The 25,497-nt window shown below is 39.8% G+C and overlaps 1 protein-coding gene across 1 annotated transcript in view; it reads right to left on the bottom strand.

Annotated features, from left to right (window-relative positions):
- Nucleotides 1-25,497, bottom strand: part of LOC114644108 (dynein axonemal heavy chain 5-like) — a 424,175-nt gene that overhangs the window by 49,640 nt on the left and 349,038 nt on the right. The window contains 3 exon segments of the mRNA XM_051928807.1: nucleotides 1,947-2,218; nucleotides 14,338-14,716; nucleotides 16,478-16,648. Coding sequence (XP_051784767.1) covers nucleotides 1,947-2,218; nucleotides 14,338-14,716; nucleotides 16,478-16,648 — 822 coding nt within the window.

The raw sequence follows: 25,497 nt of genomic DNA, 5'->3' as shown, positions 1-25,497 counted from the left end.
GAGAGTGTCTGCTTACTTTTATGAGTCACTTTCAGGCTGACCTTTTGTTTCTCTCTGCATTTCGAAACAAATAATAAGCCCTAAATGTCATTTCCTGCTGAAATAAAGGACAACACAAATATCAGGTTTTATTGTTATAATTATTTACACTCTAATGATTTCTTTTCATATTAGAAAGCCCACACACGCAAAGTAAATATGGCGTACTCGAGAAGTCTCCGCAGCCCTTCATTTTATTGGGCTCTTCATTGTGTTTTAGATTTCACTTTGAAAGGGACACATTTGTCATTTTGACCCCTCAGTCTACCCTCGTAATGACAAAAAGTGACAACGTGTTTCAGAAAGGTAGGCAGAGATATTCAGAATCAAAAACTGAAATCTCTCATTCCTTGATGTATTCTGGCCTTTAATTCCATGCTTTGTTGAAGCCCCTTTGGCAGTAATTCTAACTGTGGGTCTTCCAAGATGAGTCTCTTCGAGCTTTGCACACTTGGATTTGGACATTTGGTACATTAGAACACTCCAGATGAGAACAGGCCATTCAGCCCAATAAAGCTCGCCAGTCCTGTCCACTTATTTCTTCTAAAAAACATCAAGTCGAGTTTTGAAAGTCCCTAAAGTCTTACTGTCCACCACACTGCTTGGTCACTTATTCCAAGTGTCTTATCGTTCTTTGTGTAAAGAAAAACTTCCTAATGTTTGTGTGACATTTCACCTTCACAAGTTTCCATCTGTGTCCCCTCGATCCACTGGACTAATTCCCTTCATAATTGTGCACACTTCAGTCCAGTCTCCTCTTCATCTCTGTAAAGGATCAGCTCTTTTCATCTTTTCTCATAACTCATCCCCTGTAGCCCCATAGTCATCCTAGTCGCTCTTCTCTGAACCTTTCTCTAGTGCTTCTATGTCCTTTTTGTAGCCTGCAGACCAAAACTGCACACAGGACTGGTGCCATTATTCCTTGCAGATCTTCTCAAGCTTAGTTAGACTGAATGGGAAGCGTTGGTGGTCTTCACGCATCTCCTTTTGCAAATCTAACAGCCTCTGGACGCCTCCTATAGCCTTTGATGAGTGTCTGATTCTGGATGGAGGTATTGTTGACCATTCTTCATACAAAATCTCTCCAGTTCAATTTGATGGACAGCCTGCTTCAAATCATCCCACAGATTTTCGCTGATATTCAAGTCAGGGGACTGTGACGGCCATTCCAGAACATTGTACTTCTCCCTCTGCATGAATGCCTTTGTAGATTTCCAACTGTGTTTTGGGTCATTGTCTTGTTGGAATATCCAACCCCTGTGTAACTTCAACTTTGTGACTGACGCTTGAACATTATCCTGAAGAATTTGTTGATATTGGTTTGAATTCATCTGACCCTCAACTTTAACAAGGGCCCCAGTCCCTGAACTAGCCACACAGCCCCACAGCATGATGGGACCTCCACCAAATTTGACAGTAGGTAGCAAGTAGGTAGCATTTCTTGGAATGCGGTGTTCTTCTTCTGCCATGCAAAGTGCTTTTTGTTCTGACCATATAACTCCATTTGTGTCTCATCAGTCCAAAGCACTTTGTTCCAAAATGAATCAGAGTAAACTAATAAGAGGACAAAATGCTAAACGACTAAGAACTCTTGGCTTGACCACATTGCGGTTGACTTTCTGGTTATGAATCTTCACCTGTTTCTGGGCTGTCGTTTTATCTTCTGGACCCTCGCTAAGTCATTTCCTGAAAAGGTGTGCACTGATTTTTGAAAGGGGAAAGCGATGGAGAACAAGCATAAGGTGGCACACGCTTACACACACAACGGGTCAATTTACAGGCAACAGTTTCCAGTAAATGGGACAAAAATTTGAGTTGTGACAAAACTCCAAATATATTATTTCTAACGGGTAGAACATTTTGACATAACAGACGTAAGAGAAAGATGCGGATGTAGAAAAACATACCTGTGCAATTGTTCTGTCTGGACACCAACTGCGAATGAGCAGCAACTTCCGGAAAGTATCAAGCTGATTGTCGTAGCCATCGGGAATGGTGGCTTCTTCTGGGGCTTCTTCATCAAACCACTGCTTCCATCCTTTATCATTCTTGGCAACATTGGAGAGGAGCTGAGTAAAGGGATAAATATGAGAGAGCTGCACCAGATTCAGCCACGTCATGTCCAAAATCCACTTCTTGGGCTTGGGCTCAACAGAGTTGAGGTCCAGAGATGCGCCTCCTGTAAATGAAAGAGGAAAGGGTGAGACTGGCAACCACACATCTTAGACCTGGCGCCTACCCTGGCAGTGCTGGGCACAAAACTGAAACCACCATTGATGATACAAACAGTCATCAGCAGAAAAAAACATCCATCTACAGTAAGTTCTAAATCAGAGTATCCAGAGCAAGGTGGTGGGGAAACTGGAGCTCCACCGAGTAAACATCAGACAAAGCTGGAATAATCTTTGGACAGGGCACCAGCCCATCACAGGGTGAACACAAACACACACACACACACAAACAAACACATACACACCAGGGGCCAATGTAGCAAAGGAAATTCAGCAACCTGCATGTCGTTGGAGGAAGACGGACACGGAGAGAACATGCAGACTCCACGTTAGTAAATCACTGTCATGGAGTGGTGGCTCTGAGGCTAGAGATCTGCACTGGCAATCGGAAGGTTGCCTGTTCGAATCCCGTCAATGCCAATAGGGACTCTGCTCTGTTGGGCCCTTAACCTGCAATTGCTGAGCGCTTTGAGTAGTGAGAAAAGCGCTATATAAATGCAAAAAATTATTATTATTATTAAAATTATTATTAACTATACACTTCTCAGCATTGTGAACATTCATTTAGATAGATAGATAGATAGATAGATAGATAGATAGATAGATAGATAGATAGATAGATAGATAGATCTGAAAGGCACTATATAAGACAGATAGATAGATAGATAGATAGATAGATAGATAGATAGATAGATAGATAGATAGATAGATAGATAGATAGATAGATAGATAGATAGATAGATATGTGAAAGACACTATATAATAGACAGACAGACAGACAGACAGACAGACAGACAGACAGACAGACAGACAGATAGATAGATAGATAGATAGATAGATAGATAGATAGATAGATAGATAGATATGAAAGGCACTATATAAGAGATAGATATGTGAAAGACACTATATAATAGATAGATAGATAGATAGATAGATAGATAGATAGATAGATAGATAGATAGATAGATAGATAGATAGATAGATAGATCTGAAAGGCACTATATAAGATAGATAGATAGATAGATAGATAGATAGATAGATAGATAGATAGATAGATAGATAGATAGATAGATAGATAGATAGATAGATCTGAAAGGCACTATATAAGACAGATAGATAGATAGATAGATAGATAGATAGATAGATAGATAGATAGATAGATAGATAGATAGATAGATAGATAGATAGATAGATATGTGAAAGACACTATATAATAGATAGATAGACAGACAGACAGACAGACAGACAGACAGACAGACAGACAGACAGACAGATAGATAGATAGATAGATAGATATGAAAGGCACTATATAAGAGATAGATATGTGAAAGACACTATATAATAGATAGATAGATAGATAGATAGATAGATAGATAGATAGATAGATCTGAAAGGCACTATATAAGATAGATAGATAGATAGATAGATAGATAGATAGATAGATAGATAGATAGATAGATAGATAGATAGATAGATAGATAGATAGATAGATCTGAAAGGCACTATATAAGACAGATAGATAGATAGATAGATAGATAGATAGATAGATAGATAGATAGATAGATAGATAGATAGATAGATAGATAGATAGATAGATAGATACTTTATTAATCCCAACGGGAAATTCACATTCTTCAGCAGCAGCATACTGATACAATAAATAATATTAAATTAAAGAATGATAATAATACAGGTGAAAAAAACAGACAATAACTAGATAGATAGATAGATAGATATGACAGGCACTATATAAGATAGATAGATAGATAGATAGATAGATAGATAGATAGATAGATAGATAGATAGATAGATAGATAGATAGATAGATAGATAGATAGATCTGAAAGGCACTATATAAGACAGATAGATAGATAGATAGATAGATAGATAGATAGATAGATAGATAGATAGATAGATAGATAGATAGATAGATAGATATGAAAGGCACTATATAAGACAGATAGATAGATATGTGAAAGACACTATATAATAGATAGATAGATAGATAGATAGATATGACAGGCACTATATAAGATAGATAGATAGATAGATAGATAGATAGATAGATAGATAGATAGATAGATAGATAGATAGATAGATAGATAGATAGATAGATAGATCTGAAAGGCACTATATAAGACAGATAGATAGATAGATAGATAGATAGATAGATAGATAGATAGATAGATAGATAGATAGATAGATAGATAGATAGATAGATAGATAGATATGAAAGGCACTATATAAGACAGATAGATAGATATGTGAAAGACACTATATAATAGATAGATAGATAGATAGATAGATAGATAGATAGATAGATAGATAGATAGATAGATAGATCTGAAAGGCACTATATAAGATAGATAGATAGATAGATAGATAGATAGATAGATAGATAGATAGATAGATAGATAGATAGATAGATAGATAGATAGATAGATAGATATGACAGGCACTATATAAGATAGATAGATAGATAGATAGATAGATAGATAGATAGATAGATAGATAGATAGATAGATAGATAGATAGATCTGAAAGGCACTATATAAGACAGATAGATAGATAGATAGATAGATAGATAGATAGATAGATAGATAGATAGATAGATAGATAGATAGATAGATAATGTGAAAGACACTATATAATAGATAGATAGATAGATAGATAGATAGATAGATAGATAGATAGATAGATAGATAGATAGATAGATAGATAGATATGACAGGCACTATATAAGATAGATAGATAGATAGATAGATAGATAGATAGATAGATAGATAGATAGATAGATAGATAGATAGATAGATATGAAAGGCACTATATAAGACAGATAGATAGATATGTGAAAGACACTATATAATAGATAGATAGATAGATAGATAGATAGATAGATAGATAGATAGATAGATAGATAGATAGATAGATAGATCTGAAAGGCACTATCTATCATCTATCTATCTATCTATCTATCTATCTATCTTATATAGTGCCTTTCAGATCTATCTATCTATTATATAGTGTCTTTTACATATCTATCTATCTATCTATCTATCTATCTATCTATCTATCTATCTATCTATCTATCTATCTATCTATCTAATCTATCTTATATAGTGCCTTTCAGATCTATCTATCTATCTAAGATAGATAGATAGAGAGATCTGAAAGGCACTATATAAGATAGATAGATCGATAGATATGTAAAAGACACTATATAATAGATAGATAGATAGATCTGAAAGGCACTATATAGATAGATAGATAGATAGATAGATAGATAGATAGATAGATAGATAGATAGATAGATAGATAGATAGATAGATAGATAGATAGATATGACAGGCACTATATAAGATAGATAGATAGATAGATAGATAGATAGATAGATAGATAGATAGATAGATAGATAGATAGATAGATAGATAGATAGATCTGAAAGGCACTATATAAGACAGATAGATAGATAGATAGATAGATAGATAGATAGATAGATAGATAGATAGATAGATAGATAGATAGATAGATAGATAGATAGATATGAAAGGCACTATATAAGACAGATAGATAGATATGTGAAAGACACTATATAATAGATAGATAGATAGATAGATAGATAGATAGATAGATAGATAGATAGATAGATAGATAGATAGATAGATAGATAGATCTGAAAGGCACTATATAAGATAGATAGATAGATAGATAGATAGATAGATAGATAGATAGATAGATAGATAGATAGATAGATAGATAGATAGATATGACAGGCACTATATAAGATAGATAGATAGATAGATAGATAGATAGATAGATAGATAGATAGATAGATAGATAGATAGATAGATAGATAGATAGATAGATAGATCTGAAAGGCACTATATAAGACAGATAGATAGATAGATAGATAGATAGATAGATAGATAGATAGATAGATAGATAGATAGATAGATAGATAGATAGATAATGTGAAAGACACTATATAATAGATAGATAGATAGATAGATAGATAGATAGATAGATAGATAGATAGATAGATAGATAGATAGATAGATAGATATGAAAGGCACTATATAAGACAGATAGATAGATATGTGAAAGACACTATATAATAGATAGATAGATAGATCTGAAAGGCACTATATAAGATAGATAGATAGATAGATAGATAGATAGATAGATAGATAGATAGATAGATAGATAGATAGATAGATAGATAGATAGATATGACAGGCACTATATAAGATAGATAGATAGATAGATAGATAGATAGATAGATAGATAGATAGATAGATAGATAGATAGATAGATAGATAGATATGAAAGGCACTATATAAGACAGATAGATAGATAGATAGATAGATAGATAGATAGATAGATAGATAGATAGATAGATAGATAGATAGATAGATAGATCTGAAAGGCACTATCTATCTATCTATCTATCTATCTATCTATCTATCTATCTATCTTATATAGTGCCTTTCAGATCTATCTATCTATTATATAGTGTCTTTTACATATCTATCTATCTATCTATCTATCTATCTATCTATCTATCTATCTATCTATCTATCTATCTATCTATCTATCTATCTATCTGTCTTATATAGTGCCTTTCAGATCTATCTATCTATCTAAGATAGATAGATAGATAGATCTGAAAGGCACTATATAAGATAGATAGATAGATATGTAAAAGACACTATATAATAGATAGATAGATAGATCTGAAAGGCACTATATAGATAGATAGATAGATAGATAGATAGATAGATAGATAGATAGATAGATAGATAGATAGATAGATAGACAGATATGAAAGGCACTATATAAGACCGTATAATTCATGCCGTATAATTCATTAATAGATAGACAGATAGTAAAGACAGTATGTGGCAGATATTAAAAGGTCCACCCGTCGATTATTAATACCCACGTAAATTAGTTGAAAGTCGTGGAGCTGGAGCCTCTCCTGACAGCATCATGAACTGGCACGATCCTGCCCAGGCCACTGGGGCGCACACTGTGGCACACTCACTCGCACTCTCATACACAGTAATGGCCGACTTTAGAATCACCAGTTTACTTAACTTGCATTTCTTTATGGAAGGAAGGCCAGAAAACTTGTCGAAAGTCCTATGTAGACATCAGGAACACGTGTCTGAAGTTGACCCTCAGGACTCAGGAGGTGTGTGGTAACAGGTCTAACCGCTGTGCCACCGTACTTCGAGGTGGTCTATAAAATGATTGTAAAGGAGATGAACTATATCCAATAATAATGAGATAGAAGGAAGCACTCAAAGGCAGCGGTTGCTTGATTTTCTGTGTTGTAAAGCGCCCAGCAGACACTCGTTTTCCCCGACCTTTCATTCTTTCATATCGTATTCTATTTCTCGTACGCCTATTTCATATTTTAGCTTGTGTCGTTCCTCCTTTTTTTTCGTTGTATGAGCAGAATGCGCCTTTTATTTTTCGATTTGATGCTCATCCTACTTCACATGCAGAGTGAAGGTCATCGCATTTTGTCGATTCCTCTCTTTGCCGTAATCCTCGCCTGAGCTCCCTGAATGGTTTCCTGCACGAGACTCTAAAACATTTGCTTCGAGGGCGCCCATTGTGTTAGACGCACGTATTTCTTTCAACCTTCTCAAAACCTTTCCGTGCAGCCTCTGAGCCTTAACGGGTTATAATTTGGAATAAAGCAGCTGTGAAGTATCGGGTCGGCTTTCTCTGCCAATTTTCGGATTTATTTCACAGCTGTACTTGAGCAAGAATGAAAGAATGAGGACAAGTGAGGGAAGGAAGCCACAGTCTTCACTTGCTTTGTGTCCATTGTGTTGATGTGAAAGCTCTGACTGCATTAGGAGAACAGGGAGACGGGGCGAGGATGACGGGCTGCTGCTCTGGTCGCTCTCCTTGGTTCTTTTTAATCTTAAGTAATGACGTGCTGCCGTGAACAGTATGGCTTTGTCGAAAGAACACAGGCTGAACTTCTGATCCAGGGGAATGAAAGAGGGCAGCACCTGTGCTATCTAGAAAAACCGAAAGTTCATGTACCATTGTGACTCGTGGAAGTGAAGAAGATTCTAGACTGTGGGAGTGGTGCCCAACTTTTTGACATTTTATTTGCTTTACAACATTAATTCATTATGGATTTCATATCCCTTGGATTGAGATCTGGACTCTGACTCGACCACTCCAGGACATTCACATTGACAATGAAAAACTTGATCAGAACATCTGCCATTTTGAATCCTGCTTGCTCATTGGCTAGACTTCTGTCTGTCTTGAATGTCCTGGCCATTTGATTTGTTCCAGGCAGACACACACACACTGCTTTAAAACGAGTTCTCCTCTAAGCTGCTGTGTAAAAATCGCAGCTTCTGCAGGCCGGTGCCACCAGCAGTTAACACAGCACAAATGTTTGGGATGAGGCGGATTACGATGTATATGAGGTGAGACACAAAAATAACCGGAGTGGGCTTGGGGCTTTCCTGGAAAACCGTCTGGCGGTCGGCCGAACGAGGATCATAGAACTCTATCCCCTCCTACATGCCCTCTCAATCCACCGACCGGCTCGGTGTATCCTGGGAATCGCCCAGTCAGTATTTGCACAACAATCGCTACACGAGTTGCCGCGACAATGTCTGGTAAAAAAATCGAACGGCAAATCAACATCAAATTTCTTGTGAAATTGAACAACACGTCCACAGAAACTTATGAAATGATAAAAACAGCATATGGTGATAACAGTTTGTCTCGCACACAAGTTTTTGAGTTTTCAGGGAAGGACAAGAAAATGTGGAAGACGTTCAAAGCCCAGGTCGCCCACGCTCGTCTCGGACGGATGAAAGCATCAAAACGGCGAATCCGATCGTTTCGAAATGATCATACTGCTTTATCCATAAAGCAGTTTTTGACTGACAAAAACATCGCTATCCTCGATCATCCTCCCTATTCGGCGATTTAGCTCCCTGTGATTTTTACTTGTTCCCCGAAAATCATAAGTGACCTGAAGGGAAGACATTTTTCTTCAATGGATGAAGTGGGGTGGCACGGTGGCACAGTGGGTAGTGCTGCTGCCTCGCAGTTAGGGTTCGCTTCCCGGGTCCTCCCTGCGTGGAGTTTGCATGTTCTCCCCGTGTCTGCGTGGGTTTCCTCCCACAGTCCACAGACATGTAGGTTAGGTGCATTGGCGATCCTAAATTGTGCTAGGTGTGTGTGTGCCCTGCAGTGGGCTGGCGCCCTGCCCGGGGTTGGCTGGGATTGGCTCCAGCAGACCCCCGTGACCCTGTAGTTAGGCTATAGTGGGTTGGATAATGGGTGGATGGATGGATGAAGTGAAGACAGAAACAGCAACCTGTTGAAGAGCCTCAAGGAAGAACACTTCCAGCACTGTTTCAATCAATGGAGGATACATCTGGAGCGGTGTCGAGATTGGGAGGGGAACTATAGAGAAGGTGACAATGTTTAGAAGGTGGTTAGTCATCAAGAATTTTTTTTTTTTTTACCTACCCAGTTATTTTTGTGTTTCACCTCGTACAACCCACAAAATGACAAAACGCTTGGCGTAGTCGGCAGGATCTGCATGGCAGATGGGTGGAGTCTAGTGGCTTGTGGGGGTTGTGTACAAAAGGTGGGAGCTAAGTGTGTGAGAGAGAGAGAGAGAGAGAGGGAGAGAGGGCTCAGCTGACATCACCAGGAAGCGTTCTATTTGCAATGTTGAGAAGCAGTCCCAGAGTAGAGGAGCTCTCCTATGGCTCACTGAGTAAAAATAGGAGCTTCTGTGAGTCTTTGTAATGCAGACATTACTATTCGTGGTTGGCCACTGGCAGTTACCACAGTGAAAATGTCTGTACTAGGGTGGATTGCGAAGTGTATGATCCACTCCCTGACAAAACATTTGGCGTAGTCGGCAGGATTTGCATTGTGGACAGGTGGAGTCTAATGGGCTGTCTGTGCTGCACAAAAAAATGGCAGCTAATTGAGAGAGAGAGAGAGTGCAACTGATATCACCAGGAAACACTCTGCTTGCAATGTTTAGAAACTGTCCTGGGGCCTCATGTAGAACAGTGTGCGTAGAATTCACACTAAAACATGGCGTACGGACAAAAGCGGAAATATCCGTACACACCAAAAAATCCAGATGCATAAATCTGTGCGAACGCCAACTTTCACGTTCTTCCGCTATATAAATCCCGGTCCGCGTGAAAAGTAATGCACGTGCATGCGCCTGCTGCCATTCCCAAAACTCCTCCCAGAATTACGCCTCTTTGAATATGCAAATCAATATAAATAGCCTTTAAGCTGAGCCTTCTGTGAAAAGACAATGGCAAATGCACAGGGGAAAATAGAAGAATTTCAGCGAATACCAACTAGAGGCATAGAAAAACGTACTATTTGTTGATTTAAACAGTGATATAAACAACAAAAGGAAGTTGGTCGAGTGACATAAAGTGGTGGAGAAACTCGAAAGCTCAAGTTCACAAAGTCGCACAGTGCTGAAATAAACAAGAAGTTGTCAGATATCAAAGTCACCGTGAAAAGGGGAGTCGTAGCCCACCGTCTGAGTGTCATATGAAAGCTTATTAGGATACAGAGAAAAAAATAGGCACACAGTGGGGAAAAAAAGCACGAAATGTCAACTTTAATCTCGAAATTTCCACTTTAATCACGTAGTTTATTTTGTCATTAAAGTAGAACATCATAAACTTCATGTTAAAATCGTTTAATTTAGTAGATTCTCAATCCCATCGTAACTAAAGTAGCACGTTAAATGCTTTGTTTTGTATTTGATCTTCTATGTGCTCTGTGTGTGTGAATCACTACGTGCTCTTCCTCCGACAGGACACAGAATCCATTACATTTGTGATATTACAGCTCTCTGAGTAATTAAAATACTGAGATGTAAACGTGGTATCATTTTCATGATGATACGAGTTAAAGCATGTTATTAAACACGGTGGTGCAGTGCTTGTTCATGTCTCACGCAAGATGCTTGCTGCGCCGTGTGCGACCTTTGATGAAATACTTTATTGCAGCAGTAGTGTCTTTTTCAAACGTACTAACCCCCAATTCCTATCCTTATTTTTCTTTCTCTAAATACCCAATCAGCTCAGTAATAGACGTTCCGACAGAAGGAAGATCGATGGTTTTGAACTTTGGTGCTGGAGAAAGCTACTCCGCATTCCATGGATAATGAGAGTAACGAACAAAGAAGTGCTAGAGCGCATAAAGCCGGATATCTTGTTAGATGGGAAAATCACTAGACTCAAACTGACCTATTTCGGCCATATAATGCGATCAAATTTGCTGGAAAAATCGGTCATGCTAGGGATGGTAAGCGGCAAAAGAAGACCCGGCCGCCAGCGGACTCGTTGGCTTAACACCATCAAAGCAGACACGGGCATGAACATAACACAGCTCAAAGAAGCAGTGCAAGATCGAAAAGCGTGGAGAGAGCTAGCTTATAGAATCGCCGAAGGTCGGAAATGACTGAACGGAAGACACACACACACACAATAGACGTTAAACCATCTATAAGCTGAGAACGCCGATTCTTCAAAACTTTTAAGGAGCATTGAAATATCTTTGTAGTACGTGTTTAATTATTCTGTCCATCTATCCTTCCAGTGTCGCGTCGGCACCAGCAAGAATACAGCACGAGGCAGGAACAATCTGTGAACGGAGCACCAGCAGCACTGTGTCCTCACATGTTTAATTATTAACAAAATAGATTATTTAAATGAAGTTAAAGTTTTATCTGTATAATATAATAAACATATTTTGCTGCATTTCATCTTAAAAATGATATTGTCATCATATGTAAATACGCGCTTTATAAAGTGGCGCAGGTTGTGCAATATTATAACTGTAGTGCAAGTTTACAGTGAGGTGATTGTACTTATAAGTATAGACAGTTCTACAAGGAGCACTTGATGGACTGATTGAGTGTGTTTAGAGTTCTTGGGATGAAACTGTTTCTAAACGTGAGATCCGTACAGGAAAGTCTCTGAAGCATTTGTCGTGTGAGAGCAGTTCAATAGACAGCATGGCTGAGGCAGCGTGTGCAGTGTGTGCTTGATGCTGTATATCAATAATTCTCTTTCCGATCAGCTGCTGTAGATCTGTGATTCCACACTCAGATACAGTGATATAAATACTCCGAGTGGTGCAGTGAGAGTAATGTGGAAAAAGATGATCCGCTGTGGCAACACCTAATGGGAGCAGCTGAAAGAAGAAAAAGAAGGTGCAGTGAGAGTAACAACGCTAAAGCAGTTATGGTATTTGGAGTAGTTTGGCTATTCCCTGGGCCATTATATTGCTGCAGGTTAATTACAATCAGATGCATTACACCAATAAACAATATGCAGTTAATTTCAGTGTATTTATAAAGCCGCGTGAGGAATGTGGGTCTAAGAAAGAAAGGGTGACCACACAGGAACAGTAGCACTGCTTTGACGCTGGGTGCCGCCAGTCTGCAAAACCGAGCGGAGAACTTGCGTATGCCAGGGTATGAGGTACCGTGGAAATGTGCGTGGCTTTACGCCAAGTTTAGGTTTTATACATCATGATTTGAGCGTGGAAACGGGAGTACGCAACATTTTTGTGCGTACGCATCGTTTATACATGACGCCCCTGGTGATTTGTTTTGTACCTCGGTTTGTTAAACTTGACTCGCTTGTATTTTTTCATTATGTGCTTTTCAATATATTTTTCCTGTACATGTTAGTCTACAGCTATATTATCAGCGTACACTAATCCATTCTTTAGCACTAACACCTTTGCCCTCTGCCTAATAGTCAGTTATGTACAGTAAATTAGCTATTTATTATTATTAGTTGTCTTTATTATTTATTTCTTTATTGGCTGTTTATTTTAAATTATTCCTACCTACTCATTTATTTATTGTATAGTATAGGTCTTAACTTGTTTTGCACTTGTCCTGTATTTATTTATATGTTGCACTGAGGTCCTGGAAAATCTTATTTCTTGCCTCTGCATGCTGTAGTACTATGTATGAATGGTATTATATTAAAGCTTAAGAAGATCTGGTGCAAGAGCGAGCTGTATGGAGAAGGTTGGTCAAGCACATTGACCCCCGACAGAAATGGAAAAAGATGAAGAGGAAGAATAAACCCACTGTACTAAGTCTGTTAAACCTGCTCACAAGCTCTAAGTCAGAACACAACTTTGGTCCCCTTCTCTGACTCCCAGAAGCACTAAGTAATGGCACTCAGTCTTAGTTTTGGTCCACTGCTGATCTTTATGGGGAAGGATGATTAGATAGATAGATAGATAGATAGATAGATAGATAGATAGATAGATAGATAGATAGATAGATAGATAGATAGATAGATAGATAGATAGATAGATAGATAGATAGATAGATAGATAGATAGATAGATACTTTATTAATCCCAATGGGAAATTCACATTCTCCAGCAGCAGCATACTGATACAATAAATAATATTAAATTAAAGATTGATAATAATGCAGGTGAAGAAGAAGAAGGAGATGACTCTGATCTTTTGGCGTCATCTTCTAGACTTTCTAATTCCTACAGCTTCTAATTCCACTTTAACAGTATAATTTAGCTCTCTTGGAGCACATGTATTTTATTCATTTTCCTATCTCCTTTGTGAATATTGATTATAAAGCTTTTTTGGGCCTGTGCATGCCGTAAGCCTGCCTTGTAAGTTTGGAGCCAGACTGCCTAAAGTGAGGAGGATTAGTTGATTGTCACAGACCTGTGGAGTTGGTAGCAGGCCTGGCTTTTGGTTGTGAGACCTGCACCCATTTTTGAGCTTTATTGATTAGCAGGATCACGACACCCACAGAACCTGAGAAGAATTTGTAGTTATTCACCTTCTTAAAGGTCCATTACCTCTGTATTCTTACAGACTACTCAAAACTCAAGTTATTCATTTCTTCTGCTCAAAATAATTGACACGGTCGTCAAACAGACCAACAACTGGAATTGACACGGCTAGACGGCCGATGCTTGCTTCATGAGCTGATTTAGAGTAAATATCTGAGGAAAAAAAAGGAAGAACTCACCTTTGATTAGCGTCTGAAATTCATCGTGGGAAATCTTCTTTGCTTGCAAGTCTATTTTCAAGGCCATCAGCAGCGTGAAGAGAAACTTGTGATTTTCGTAAAGCCCACGGGCCGTGTACTTGAACACTTCGTACGTCAGGTACTCGATGATGTTAGCGATCCTCTTGGAGGTAATCTGGGACTTCACAGACTTTTCCATGGAGATGTCAAACAAGCCTAGGAACTGTCTGAGAGACGTCTGGTACATCACATTCACCAAGCTCATTTCCACAATCAGGAAGTAGAGAATGCTGCCTCGGGTTGCTACGGGACGGTACTCTTCTCTGGCGCTGTTGATCTTGATTTCTGTTTCTGCAGCTACATTTAACTTTTCACTGACCTGCAAAGCACAAGTCACACGTTAGGAAGAATTGAGTCGGCTCAGACCGCCATTCATCTGCCAGGCAGAAGAGCACAGCTTGTCATAAAGGACTCACGCTGTGCTTCTTAGGCCACGTGCATTTTAGTGCTTTATAATAAAATCCAGAGAACATCTTAAACTAAGCAGGCAATGAATATAAAGAAGCTTCAGCTGTCTAAAGCTTTAGTTGTCCAATTTAAATCCAACTGAGCAGACCTTCCATATGCTGAAAAGAAAACTTAAGGGGAGAAGCCCCCTGGAAACAAGCCGAGGCCTGGCAGAGCATCACCAGAGAATAGCACCTGGTGACGTCTAGGAATGGCAGACTTCATGTGAGGGATAAGTGACAAAATCTTAAATATGCTTTGATAGACCTGCCATTGCTGTGTCACACGCATTATGGTGCCCTTAAATGGGGGGACGGCATAGAAAAATAAGTGACATTGTGACCAAAATGTCTGCAAATGCAGTCAAATGAAAGTCTGCCACGTGCACTTTAATCACGATGTCTGGATTGTTTGATTTATAATTTTAAACTGTGGAGCAGAGGGGGACATCAAGGAGAAGATGGATCTTTGTCCCAGAAATTATGAAGGGTGCTGAATATTAATAAATAAATAAATAAAAACAATACTAGCAACAAAAACACTGCATATACACAAACTACAAAGAGCAGATTTTTTGGGTGGGTGGGCAGCACAGAGTTCATCATCTGGATAGCTGAGGGGTACAAGCTGTTGTAGAACCTGTTAGAACTGGTTTGGGTGGTACGGAGTTTGATTCCAAAAGACAAAATGGAAGCTGCTGTGAGAACACTGCTGGGTGCAGACAGCTGCAAAATCAGGTGGTCCTGCCTCCCTGGGCTCCACATACAGGAGACAGGGCAGATAACTAAATCCCTAATAAACAGCACAATAAAATTAAGCAAAGTCAATACACAAAATATTAACCAACCAAAATCATAGTTAACAACTATACCGACTCGTAGGAGACATTAACAAAGACGATAATGGCCAGGTGATACGTATTATCAAAAAGAAATGGAACAAAAAGGAGAACCAAAAATCAGCGACCAGGCCAAGGGCATGCCCACGTAACACCTGGCTGTGACAGATAGAGGGTCACTTCCGGAGGGTGGGACTGGGCCGCGTGTCTGCCTGTTCCAATTAGAATCCCAAGCGGTTTTGTCGTGTGGTGGGTGTGGCATGTGGCGTACCAGCGCACGCTTCCCCAACCTAACCTGACCTGACCTGACCTGGTGTCAATTGCAAAAGATCTTTTAGAAAGTTGCAAAGGGTTTTAAGGATTTTATCCACAAAATCAGATAACCCAGCAATGCCTGGGTTGAATGCCATTCTGATTTCAGAAGCATCGAGCTTCCTGAAGGATTCTGGGTGGGTTACTATGGGAACGGATAATGCCAGAAGTCCAATTGAAAACAAAGATGGCATCACAGTAACACATTAAAAAAATATATACAGTACATATAACTTTGTCAGCTTACTTCCATTTCAAAACCTTCATTTAACCCCTACATGGACGTAAAAATCACCACATAAAATGAGAAAATCAAACTGATCATAATGCACAAAGCAGTGTCTGAAAAACAATACAACGATTAAATAAATACAAAATAAGCGTAAACCAGGGATGTAACCCTGGCCGAAATATAACGACAGTCAAATACAAAGATCCCGACTTTGTCCCAACACCTCCCAACCAGCCCAGCAGTCTCCTCACCTCTTCAGCCGTGGATTTCGTGATGCGCAGAACTTCAATCAGCGAATCGTCGTCTACTAACGAGCCCTGGGTGCTCGTGAGGCGGTACAAGAGGTTGTCTTCCAGCTCCTGCATCTTCCGTTTGTTTAAGGTTACTTCTTCTAGAAGTTTCACTCTGTCCGCTTCCAGTTCCTAGAGATACGTGACACAACAATCAAAATGTCAGCCAGGAAATGGATTGTGGGAGAGGAGTCTAGAAGGTGGACTTCACATAAACAGGAGGAACAGGAAATGAAGAAGAAGAGGTGAAAAGTAAATGATGACGCATCCTAAGTAGAGAACTGCCAACAAGCGAGTCACAGTCTGTAGACTGGGTGATGCCCCCTTCAATAACATTACCCAAAACTCTTGAGCTCAGCTGGTGTAATAAGTACATAAGTTGAATATGTCACTGTGCTCTGTACAAAAAAATATTTTAGAAATCCACTCACATGTACAGCTAACACAAGGCCAGCTTTAGCACCCAGGGGCTCATCATTTAGAACTGCTAGGCAAGCATTAGAAGACAAGACAGGGACAACTGCGAAAATGGGCGACGGGTACTATCTCTGTGTGTCACAGTCAGCATGACATTGGATCTTCTTTTCCTTGTTTGAGATGGCATGATTTACCTAAGTGGAGTCTGCACGTAGAGAAAGAGTATAAAGCCTTGGAACATCGCCCGGCACACCTAGCATTAACGGCTTTTCTTTGTAATTTAAGCACTACTGGCCACCTTGAACTAAGAGGATGAGTCAGACATGACACCATTGATGGTTACAACCCAGCAAGGAGTTACTGCCATACTGGAATCCAATTGGACCCGAAAAGAACAAATTCTCGACCGACGAGAGCAGAGACATTGATATGGAGAGAGGCAGAGTGGATGATGGATGGGACAGCTAGCAGCAACAACAACAGGGTTTCCATTTGTAAAGCTTTGCTTTCTTTCCTTCACCCATTCTACAAATATACCCGGGCAATGCCGGGTACTTCAGCTAGTCTCTCTATTATAAAAGAAAATCTTGGGATGAGATGAGACTTGAGATGTCCCGCTTTTCAAGTCCCGCCATTCTCTCACCATTTCCGGTTCACGGCCCACACCCGCGGTCCTCTCGCCTCTCATTGGTGTGAATGCTTTTGTGATAATAATAATAATAATAATAACTCAATACATTTATATAGCACTTTTCTCAGTACTCAAAGCGCTATCCACACAGGGAGGAACTGGGAAGCGAACCCACAATCTTCCACAGTCTCCTTACTGCAAAGCAGCAGCACTACCACTGCGCCACCTGTGAGGACGTCCTCACAGTTCCTGCGCTCTCAGCTCTTATAAATTTTAACGTTTTCCTCACTTTAAGTTCCCAGTTAAAGACGACGTATTATGTCCAAATCTTATTGAAGAATTTCATCACGCAGGGATATCAAAAGAAAAAATTAGTACACGGGCAATCCTAGCACCAAGAAACGATGAAGTCAAACAAATTAAACGCGAAAATTGTCGATCGGTTACACGGCAAATCGGTTAAATGGGTATCAATAGACTCTGCTGAAACAGTTGGTGGTGATGGTGTGGAAGATGAAGACATCAACTTACAATATCATGACAAATACCTACAACTGTTAACACCATCTGGTCTTCCTCCGCATGAATTACTGTTGAAAGAAGGATGTATCGTAATGTAATTGCGTAATTTATGTCTGAGTGATGGGCTATGCAATGGGACGAGATTAGTTGTATTCGAAATTGGGCAAACAATTCTGACATGTACAATTTGAACAGGCGACAAGAAAGGTAATGGAGTCCATCTAACATGAGACACCAAAGGAGATTGTGATATGCCAGTCGTATTAAAACGTTTACAGTTTCCCCTGAGAATAGCTTTTGCTATGACAATTAACAAATCACAGGGACAAACATTCGAAAAAGTAAATTTATTTATTAGAAACAAAGAAATGAAATTCACTCACAGGCAGTTATACGTTGCGTTGTCACAATGAAAGTCCAAACACGGGATCAAAATTCAATGCGATATTGAAGAAAAGTTAATTAAAAAAATAGTTTTTACTCAAGTTTTACAGTAAAAGGATTTGTGTGTTAACTTCAAATTCAAACTGATCGAAAATGTATAACGCAACAAATACCTCTAACGCAACAAGAAACAGAATTTTCTTTCAATTTATTACATTTTACTATTTTTTTACTGTGGTTAATTACTCGCCGTAATGTCAAATAGTTAGGTCTGTTATGCATACGTAACAATTCTCATGAAAATAACAATCTGTTTCAATTGTACATCCGCTTTGTGGACGCTGAAAGTCAGGAAGGACAAGGAAACGGACACCAATATAAAATAAAAATCAATTTTCTTTATTCTTGGTGAGAGGAGCCTGCAGACCCTGTCACGTTAAGTAGCTACAAAACGTCAGCCTGTCAGCAGGAAAACGAGACTTCCTTAAATACTCGGGTCCGTTAAGAAGAAAAGGAAAAAACGCGGCAGTTCCTTCTGGGGTCACACATAGATCATTAGAGCTTGCGCTCACACCCTGGATTGCCACACGTAGGAGCACACAGTGCTTTTTACAGCGGTCAGTATTTTCACAATTTTAAAAACTGTGAAAATACATAAGACCAGTTATAACAAGTTTTCCCTAACAGTTATAGGGTGTATGGAACTCAGCGGTTTTCGACAATGCTCACTTCCCTATTCTTCTGCACCATCAGGGTTACAACACTTCAACGGCTATGTGGCAGTTACAATTTAAGAATCTTATTAAAGCTTACATTTCGCACATAATGATCATCACATATAATAATTGGTTATACAATATCAAAAGCTACCTTAAAAGTTAGTTTAGTACATTTGTCATACAGGAACACACTCTTACAGCTTAGTGTCTGTATTAGATTACATTTGTTCAGTTAGCTTAATACCTCCGTATTTATTTAATACATAAGTGACACGCTTCTTATAGTTCTATTAGCACCATACTTTATTATTTGGAAAGACTGAAGCACATTAATTCTAAAAATTTCTTCCTCAGCTTCCCCATATGTGAGCAGCAGAGTCGTGAAGTGACCAGTGTGTAGTGCCCACCTGTGGGGTTGGCGAGCAAAGTGAGCAGGTGGCAGAGCCCCATAGTCTTATGTATAAAACAGAATATCCGTCAGTTTGTTCCTTATTCAATCCTACACCCTTTGACTGATCAGGACCACATTTTTTATTTACGCTCAACTTCAAAACCCAAAATTTGGACCCTTGGGGTCGCAGTGTTTGTTTTTTTTTCCTGAGTATTACAATCTGCACACCAGTGCCATCTGCTGGCTCAGAGCAAGTGAAACATCTGAACAGACAAAGCAACACAGCATTAAATACATAAAACACAAAAAAGATTATAAACCAAATCACAATCGATAACACAACATACAAAATAATATCTGAAGACTAAACAAAAAGAAAACACACTGGAGCCCGGGGTGAAGCACCAGGATACCCGTACATCGAGCCGCTCCTCAGACAGTTGGCATCGTTTAAATCCCATTCTTAAGACTCGATCTCATGCAATATTTCCAGTTAACAAACTGACAAGAAAATCAAATTTCTCCAGTATGCTAATTGACACATCAAGTTTCTGGTGATTTACCAAAGAATAAATGAGTTTAGCACGCAGCAAGGACAAGGGCACAACTGTCATTTATCATCGCACAGCCACTTGGAGAATTCAACTGGCTTGACAAATGGCATCAATTAAGGACTAGAAAATCAGCAGCCCGCCATAAGGTGTGGAAAGCTACTGGGAGGACTGCGAGCAACAAAACGCCTTTGCATACGGGCACACACTATACAGTGGGATGGAAGGCAACGCGCAGGCCATTTACGATACACCAGGGGTGTGTTATGTGACAGCCATTTTCTGCATTTCTGGTATTTTTGTTGTTTCTTGTTTCTGACTAATTTCACTTTATTGTCTTTATTATTCATTAGTTACGTACTGCTTCTTTAAAATTGGTTATGATTCACTACAGAGGGGTGTGTGTGCGGGGCCTATAGGGCTGACCAACCCCACGCAGGGCCAGTTACGTCAAACGCGGTTACCGGTATGAGTGGACTGTAGAAACTTGAGCATGAATTTAATAAAAATAATGTTAACACACACTGGATTTTCTCATTACAGTATTCAGCTAAATTTTTGCAAGATAACACGTGGACTTTATCAACATAAAATGATATAATCTACTGCAGCGTTTCTCAACCTTTAAGTATTTGCGACCCGAGTTTTTATAACAGTTGTAATTGCGCCCCCCTAAGGTTTTTTTGAAAGGAGCCCACTAATACCAATTTGTTCTTTTTAAATTAATGATATATCATAGATGCATATTTTATTATACCTACTTAACTTTTATCAACATTTATCTAACTCTATATTTATTTTTCTAGTATCAGAATGTAGTTATAGTTCATTTGTTTTGGTTTCAATAGATGGATTTTTCATATTTTCGATTCTTTTTTCGTTTTTTCACATCTTTGCGCCCCCCTTTTTGTTACTTCGCACCCCCCTAGGTTGGCCCACCCCATAGTTTGAGAACCACTGATCTACCGTAAATACTCGCGTATAAGTTGGGTCTTCAAACCTGAAAAATCGATCATAAAATCAGACCCTGACTTATATGCCCGTTCAAAAACGTGACACTTAAATATTTTTTTTTTACATCGTCTTGCCTCCTCCAATCTCGCATCAGTTTCTCAGACGCATTGAATTTTGTTGCAGCAGCGCAGTTACCAATTTCTTTCGCCACGTCAACGACGTTTAATTTAAAACCAGCTTCATATTTTCATCTGATTGAAGGCTCCATCGTAGATGAGGGATGCTCTTACGATAAAGGTGTATGAGGGTGTGAGGTGTAAAAAACACTAAACAGTGCAAACGTCGCTTTGGAATACTGTAGTGCGGGTATCACTGTGTGGTCACGTAGGCACAATAGAGAGAGACAGAGAGGTGTTAGGAGCACACGCTGATACAGCGCATTGCCACACCCACATGTGCTCCATGGTTACTCTCTCAGGTGGGCGGGCGTTAGCATATCATAATCTCTTGGACCAATAGCGTGAGTTTTCCACATTCGACTTATACGACCGACATTATAAAATACCAGAAATTATACGATTAAAAACGAATGTCAAATAGTTCGTTCTATTATGCATATGTAACAATTCCCATGAAAATAAAAATCTGTTTAAATTGTACATCCACTTCCCCATATGTGAGCAGCAGAGCTGTGAAGTGACCAGCGCATAATGCCGACTTATCCGCGAGTATATACAGTACTAAAAACGTGTACCATGATCTCTTCCACTCATGGTATCGACGGCGATACGGCTAAACCGGTAATCAAACGTCGCTGCGTGTTCCACGACCAAGCACTTCCCACACTGTTTCGACTTGGCCTACTGTAGCAAACTGAATCAAAGACTCGACTAAGAAACGATGGCAGGCTCTCCGGACATGAAGGAGTCCTAAGCGACAAGCCATCAGTTGTTCCTAAGTCAAAACTGAAGCCAACCCAGTGACTAATGGGCTAGACCTGTTTTAGGAAAGGATTACACTGGCGACCCTTGTTGCACGATGAAGGTGGACTATGGAATGTTTTCAACGAAGTAGATGTACGGAATATGACCCTGAAGGGGGATTTGAAAAGGGTTCCTCTTAGAAGCCTCTCTAATATATATATATATATATATATATTGCCAAGTATTGCAAGTATTACACACAGAAAGAAGGCATGCCAATGGGATCACCGTTATCTGGACTCCTAGCTGAACTGGTAATGCAACAATTTGAAAACATAGCTTTATCCCAGATTACACCCAAAATTTGGATACGCTATGCAGACGACACATTCATCATATTAAGAAAGAACCAGCTGAATGAATTCTACAATCATATTAACACAATATTCCCTGCAATCCAGTTCACAATGGAAAAAGAAGTTAATCGACACATCAACTTCCTGGACATTTACATCAAAAGAAATAGTGACGCCACCCTGACCACCAGTGTTTACCGCAAACAATGCTACGCAGACAAGATCCTACACTACGCCAGCAACCACCCGGTATCTCATAAACGGAGCTGCGTGAAAACCCTATTTAAACGAGTCCACACGCATTGTAATACCAAGGAAACAAAAATTAATGAGAGACGCTATCTGTTTCAACTTTTCACCTCGAACGGATACTCAAAATCATTCATTAATCAGAGTCTACACAGCAGACGCCAAAGGAATCAGCATACAATCGACGTAAATCAGAACCCCCACCCCACCTGGCATTCACTCCCGTATCACCATAATGTGTCAGAAGGCACGGCACGCACCCTGACCAAGTGGGGCATCAGAATAGCACATAAACCCACGAACAATCTGCGCACGGTCCTGTTTAATGCTGAAAACAAGAAATCGACAGCCGAAACACGAAACGCAGTTTATAGTATTCCATGCAATTCTTGCTCAGCTGTATACATAGGACAAACGTCAAAAAGAATCTCAACACGTGTACAGGAACATCGCAACGCCGTCAGAAGAAAGGACGCACTATCTTTGATATATGCACATACTAAATCGACAGGACACACATTCAACTGGGACAACGTGAAAGTAAAATTTAAGGCCAGTACAAAAAGCGCCAGAGAGTTGGCCGAGTCTTGGCTATCAGATGAAAATGCCATCAACAGACACTTGGACATAAACCCAGCATATGCCAACTTAATAAGGACATGTAAACAATAATTAAACTGTACAACCCCCCCCCCCCTTGATCATACTGACTTAGTCACCAGCACCCACCACCCCCACCATACTGAATGTGTTGCTATATATTGCCTTTGATTCTTGTAAGTCTAAGCATTATCCTCTGATGAAGACCCCTGATAGGGGTTGAAAGCTCAGGAATAAAACTATTTTATGATGCGTGATTCGTTTTTTCTCCCTTCGTGGATCTCCAACTGCAAATATATATATATATATATATATATATATATATATATATATATATATATATATATATATATATATATATATATATATATATATATTGTAACGCACGAGCGCATGGGGATCAGCTTAAAAACCCGACACGCACAGTGACAAGTCGTGCCAGGGGACGATGGCGGTGTACTAACCTCTCTCTCTCTCTTCCCATAGAAAAGACGAAGCGCCACCAACATAATCCTGCACGGACGACCAAACAACAACACTTCTGGGTTCCTTCCTTCCCTCTGGTCCCCCACTGATGACGTACAGTGCATCCAGAAAGTATTCACAGCACTTCATCACTGTTTCCACATTGTGTTATGTTACAGCCTTATTCCAAAATGGATTCAATTCATTTTTTCCCTCAGAATTCTACACACAACACCCCATAATGACAACATGAAAAAGGTTTACTTGAGGTTTTTGCAAATTTATTAAAAATCAAAAAACTGAGAAATCCCATGTCCATAAGTATTCACAGCCTTTGCTCAATACTTTGTCGATGCTCCTTTGGCAGCAATTCCAGCCTCAAGTCTTTTTGAATATGATGCCACAAGCTTGGCACACCTATCCTTGGCCAGTTTCGCCCATTCCTCTTTGCAGCACCTCTCAAGCTCCATCAGGTTGGATGGGAAGCGTCGGTGCACAGCCATTTTAAGATCTCTCCAGAGATGTTCAATCGGATTCAAGTCTGGGCTCTGGCTGGGCCACTCAAGGACATTCACAGAGTTGTCCTGAAGCCACTCCTTTGATATCTTGGCTGTGTGCTTAGGGTCGTTGTCCTGCTGAAAGATGAACCGTCGCCCCAGTCTGAGGTCAAGAGCGCTCTGGAGCAGGTTTTCATCCAGGATGTCTCTGTACATTGCTGCAGTCATCTTTCCCTTTATCCTGACTAGTCTCCCAGTTCCCCACAGCATGATGCTGCCACTACCATGCTTCACTGTAAGGATGGTATTGGCCTGGTGATGAGCGGTGCCTGGTTTCCTCCAAACGTGACGCCTGGCATTCACACCAAAGAGCTCAATCTTTGTCTCATCAGACCAGAGAATTTTCTTTCTCATGGTCTGAGAGTCCTTCAGGTGCCTTTTGGCAAACTCCAGGCGGGCTGCCATGTGCCTTTTATTAAGGAGTGGCTTCCGTCTGGCCACTCTACCATACAGGCCTGATTGTTGGATGGCTGCAGAGATGGTTGTCCTTCTGGAAGGTTCTCCTCTCTCCACAGAGGACCTCTGGAGCTCTGACAGAGTGACCATTGGGTTCTTGGTCACCTCCCTGACTAAAGCCCTTCTCCCCCGATCGCTCAGTTTAGATGGCCGGCCAGCTCTAGGAAGAGTCCTAGTGGTTTTGAACTTCTTCCACTTATGGATGATGGAGGCCACTGTGCTCATTGGGACCTTCAAAGCAGCAGAATTTTTTCTGTAACCTTCCCCAGATTTGTACCTCGAGACAATCCTGTCTCAGAGGTCTACAGACAATTCCTTTGACTTCATGCTTGGTTTGTGCTCTGACATGAACTGTCAACTGTGGGACCTTCTATAGACAGGTGTGTGCCTTTCCAAATCATGTCCAGTCAACTGAATTTACCACAGGTGGACTCCAATGAAGCTGCAGAAACATCTCAAGGATGATCAGGGGAAACAGGATGGACCTGAGCTCAATTTTGAGCTTCATGGCAAAGGCTGTGAATACTTATAGACATGGGATTCCTCAGTTTTTTTATTTTTAATAAATTTGCAAAAACCTCAAGTAAACTTTTTTCACATTGTCATTATGGGGTGTTGTGTGTAAAATTCTGAGGAAAAAAACGAATTGAATCCATTTTGGAATAAGGCTGTAACATAACAAAATGTGGAGAAAGTGATGCACTGGGAATACTTTCTGGATGCACTGTACACTACCCATCCACCACCATGCCTTCCCAGCATTCCACGGGTCTTCATTTCCGGTTCCGACTCCATAAAATGTCCGT

The sequence above is a fragment of the Erpetoichthys calabaricus genome, chromosome 6 (assembly GCF_900747795.2).
Source record: "Erpetoichthys calabaricus chromosome 6, fErpCal1.3, whole genome shotgun sequence".
In the NCBI taxonomy this organism is placed as follows: Eukaryota; Metazoa; Chordata; class Cladistia; order Polypteriformes; family Polypteridae; genus Erpetoichthys; species Erpetoichthys calabaricus.
Note: the sequence above shows the minus strand (reverse complement) of the source record. Positions and strands in the feature narration are given on the sequence as shown.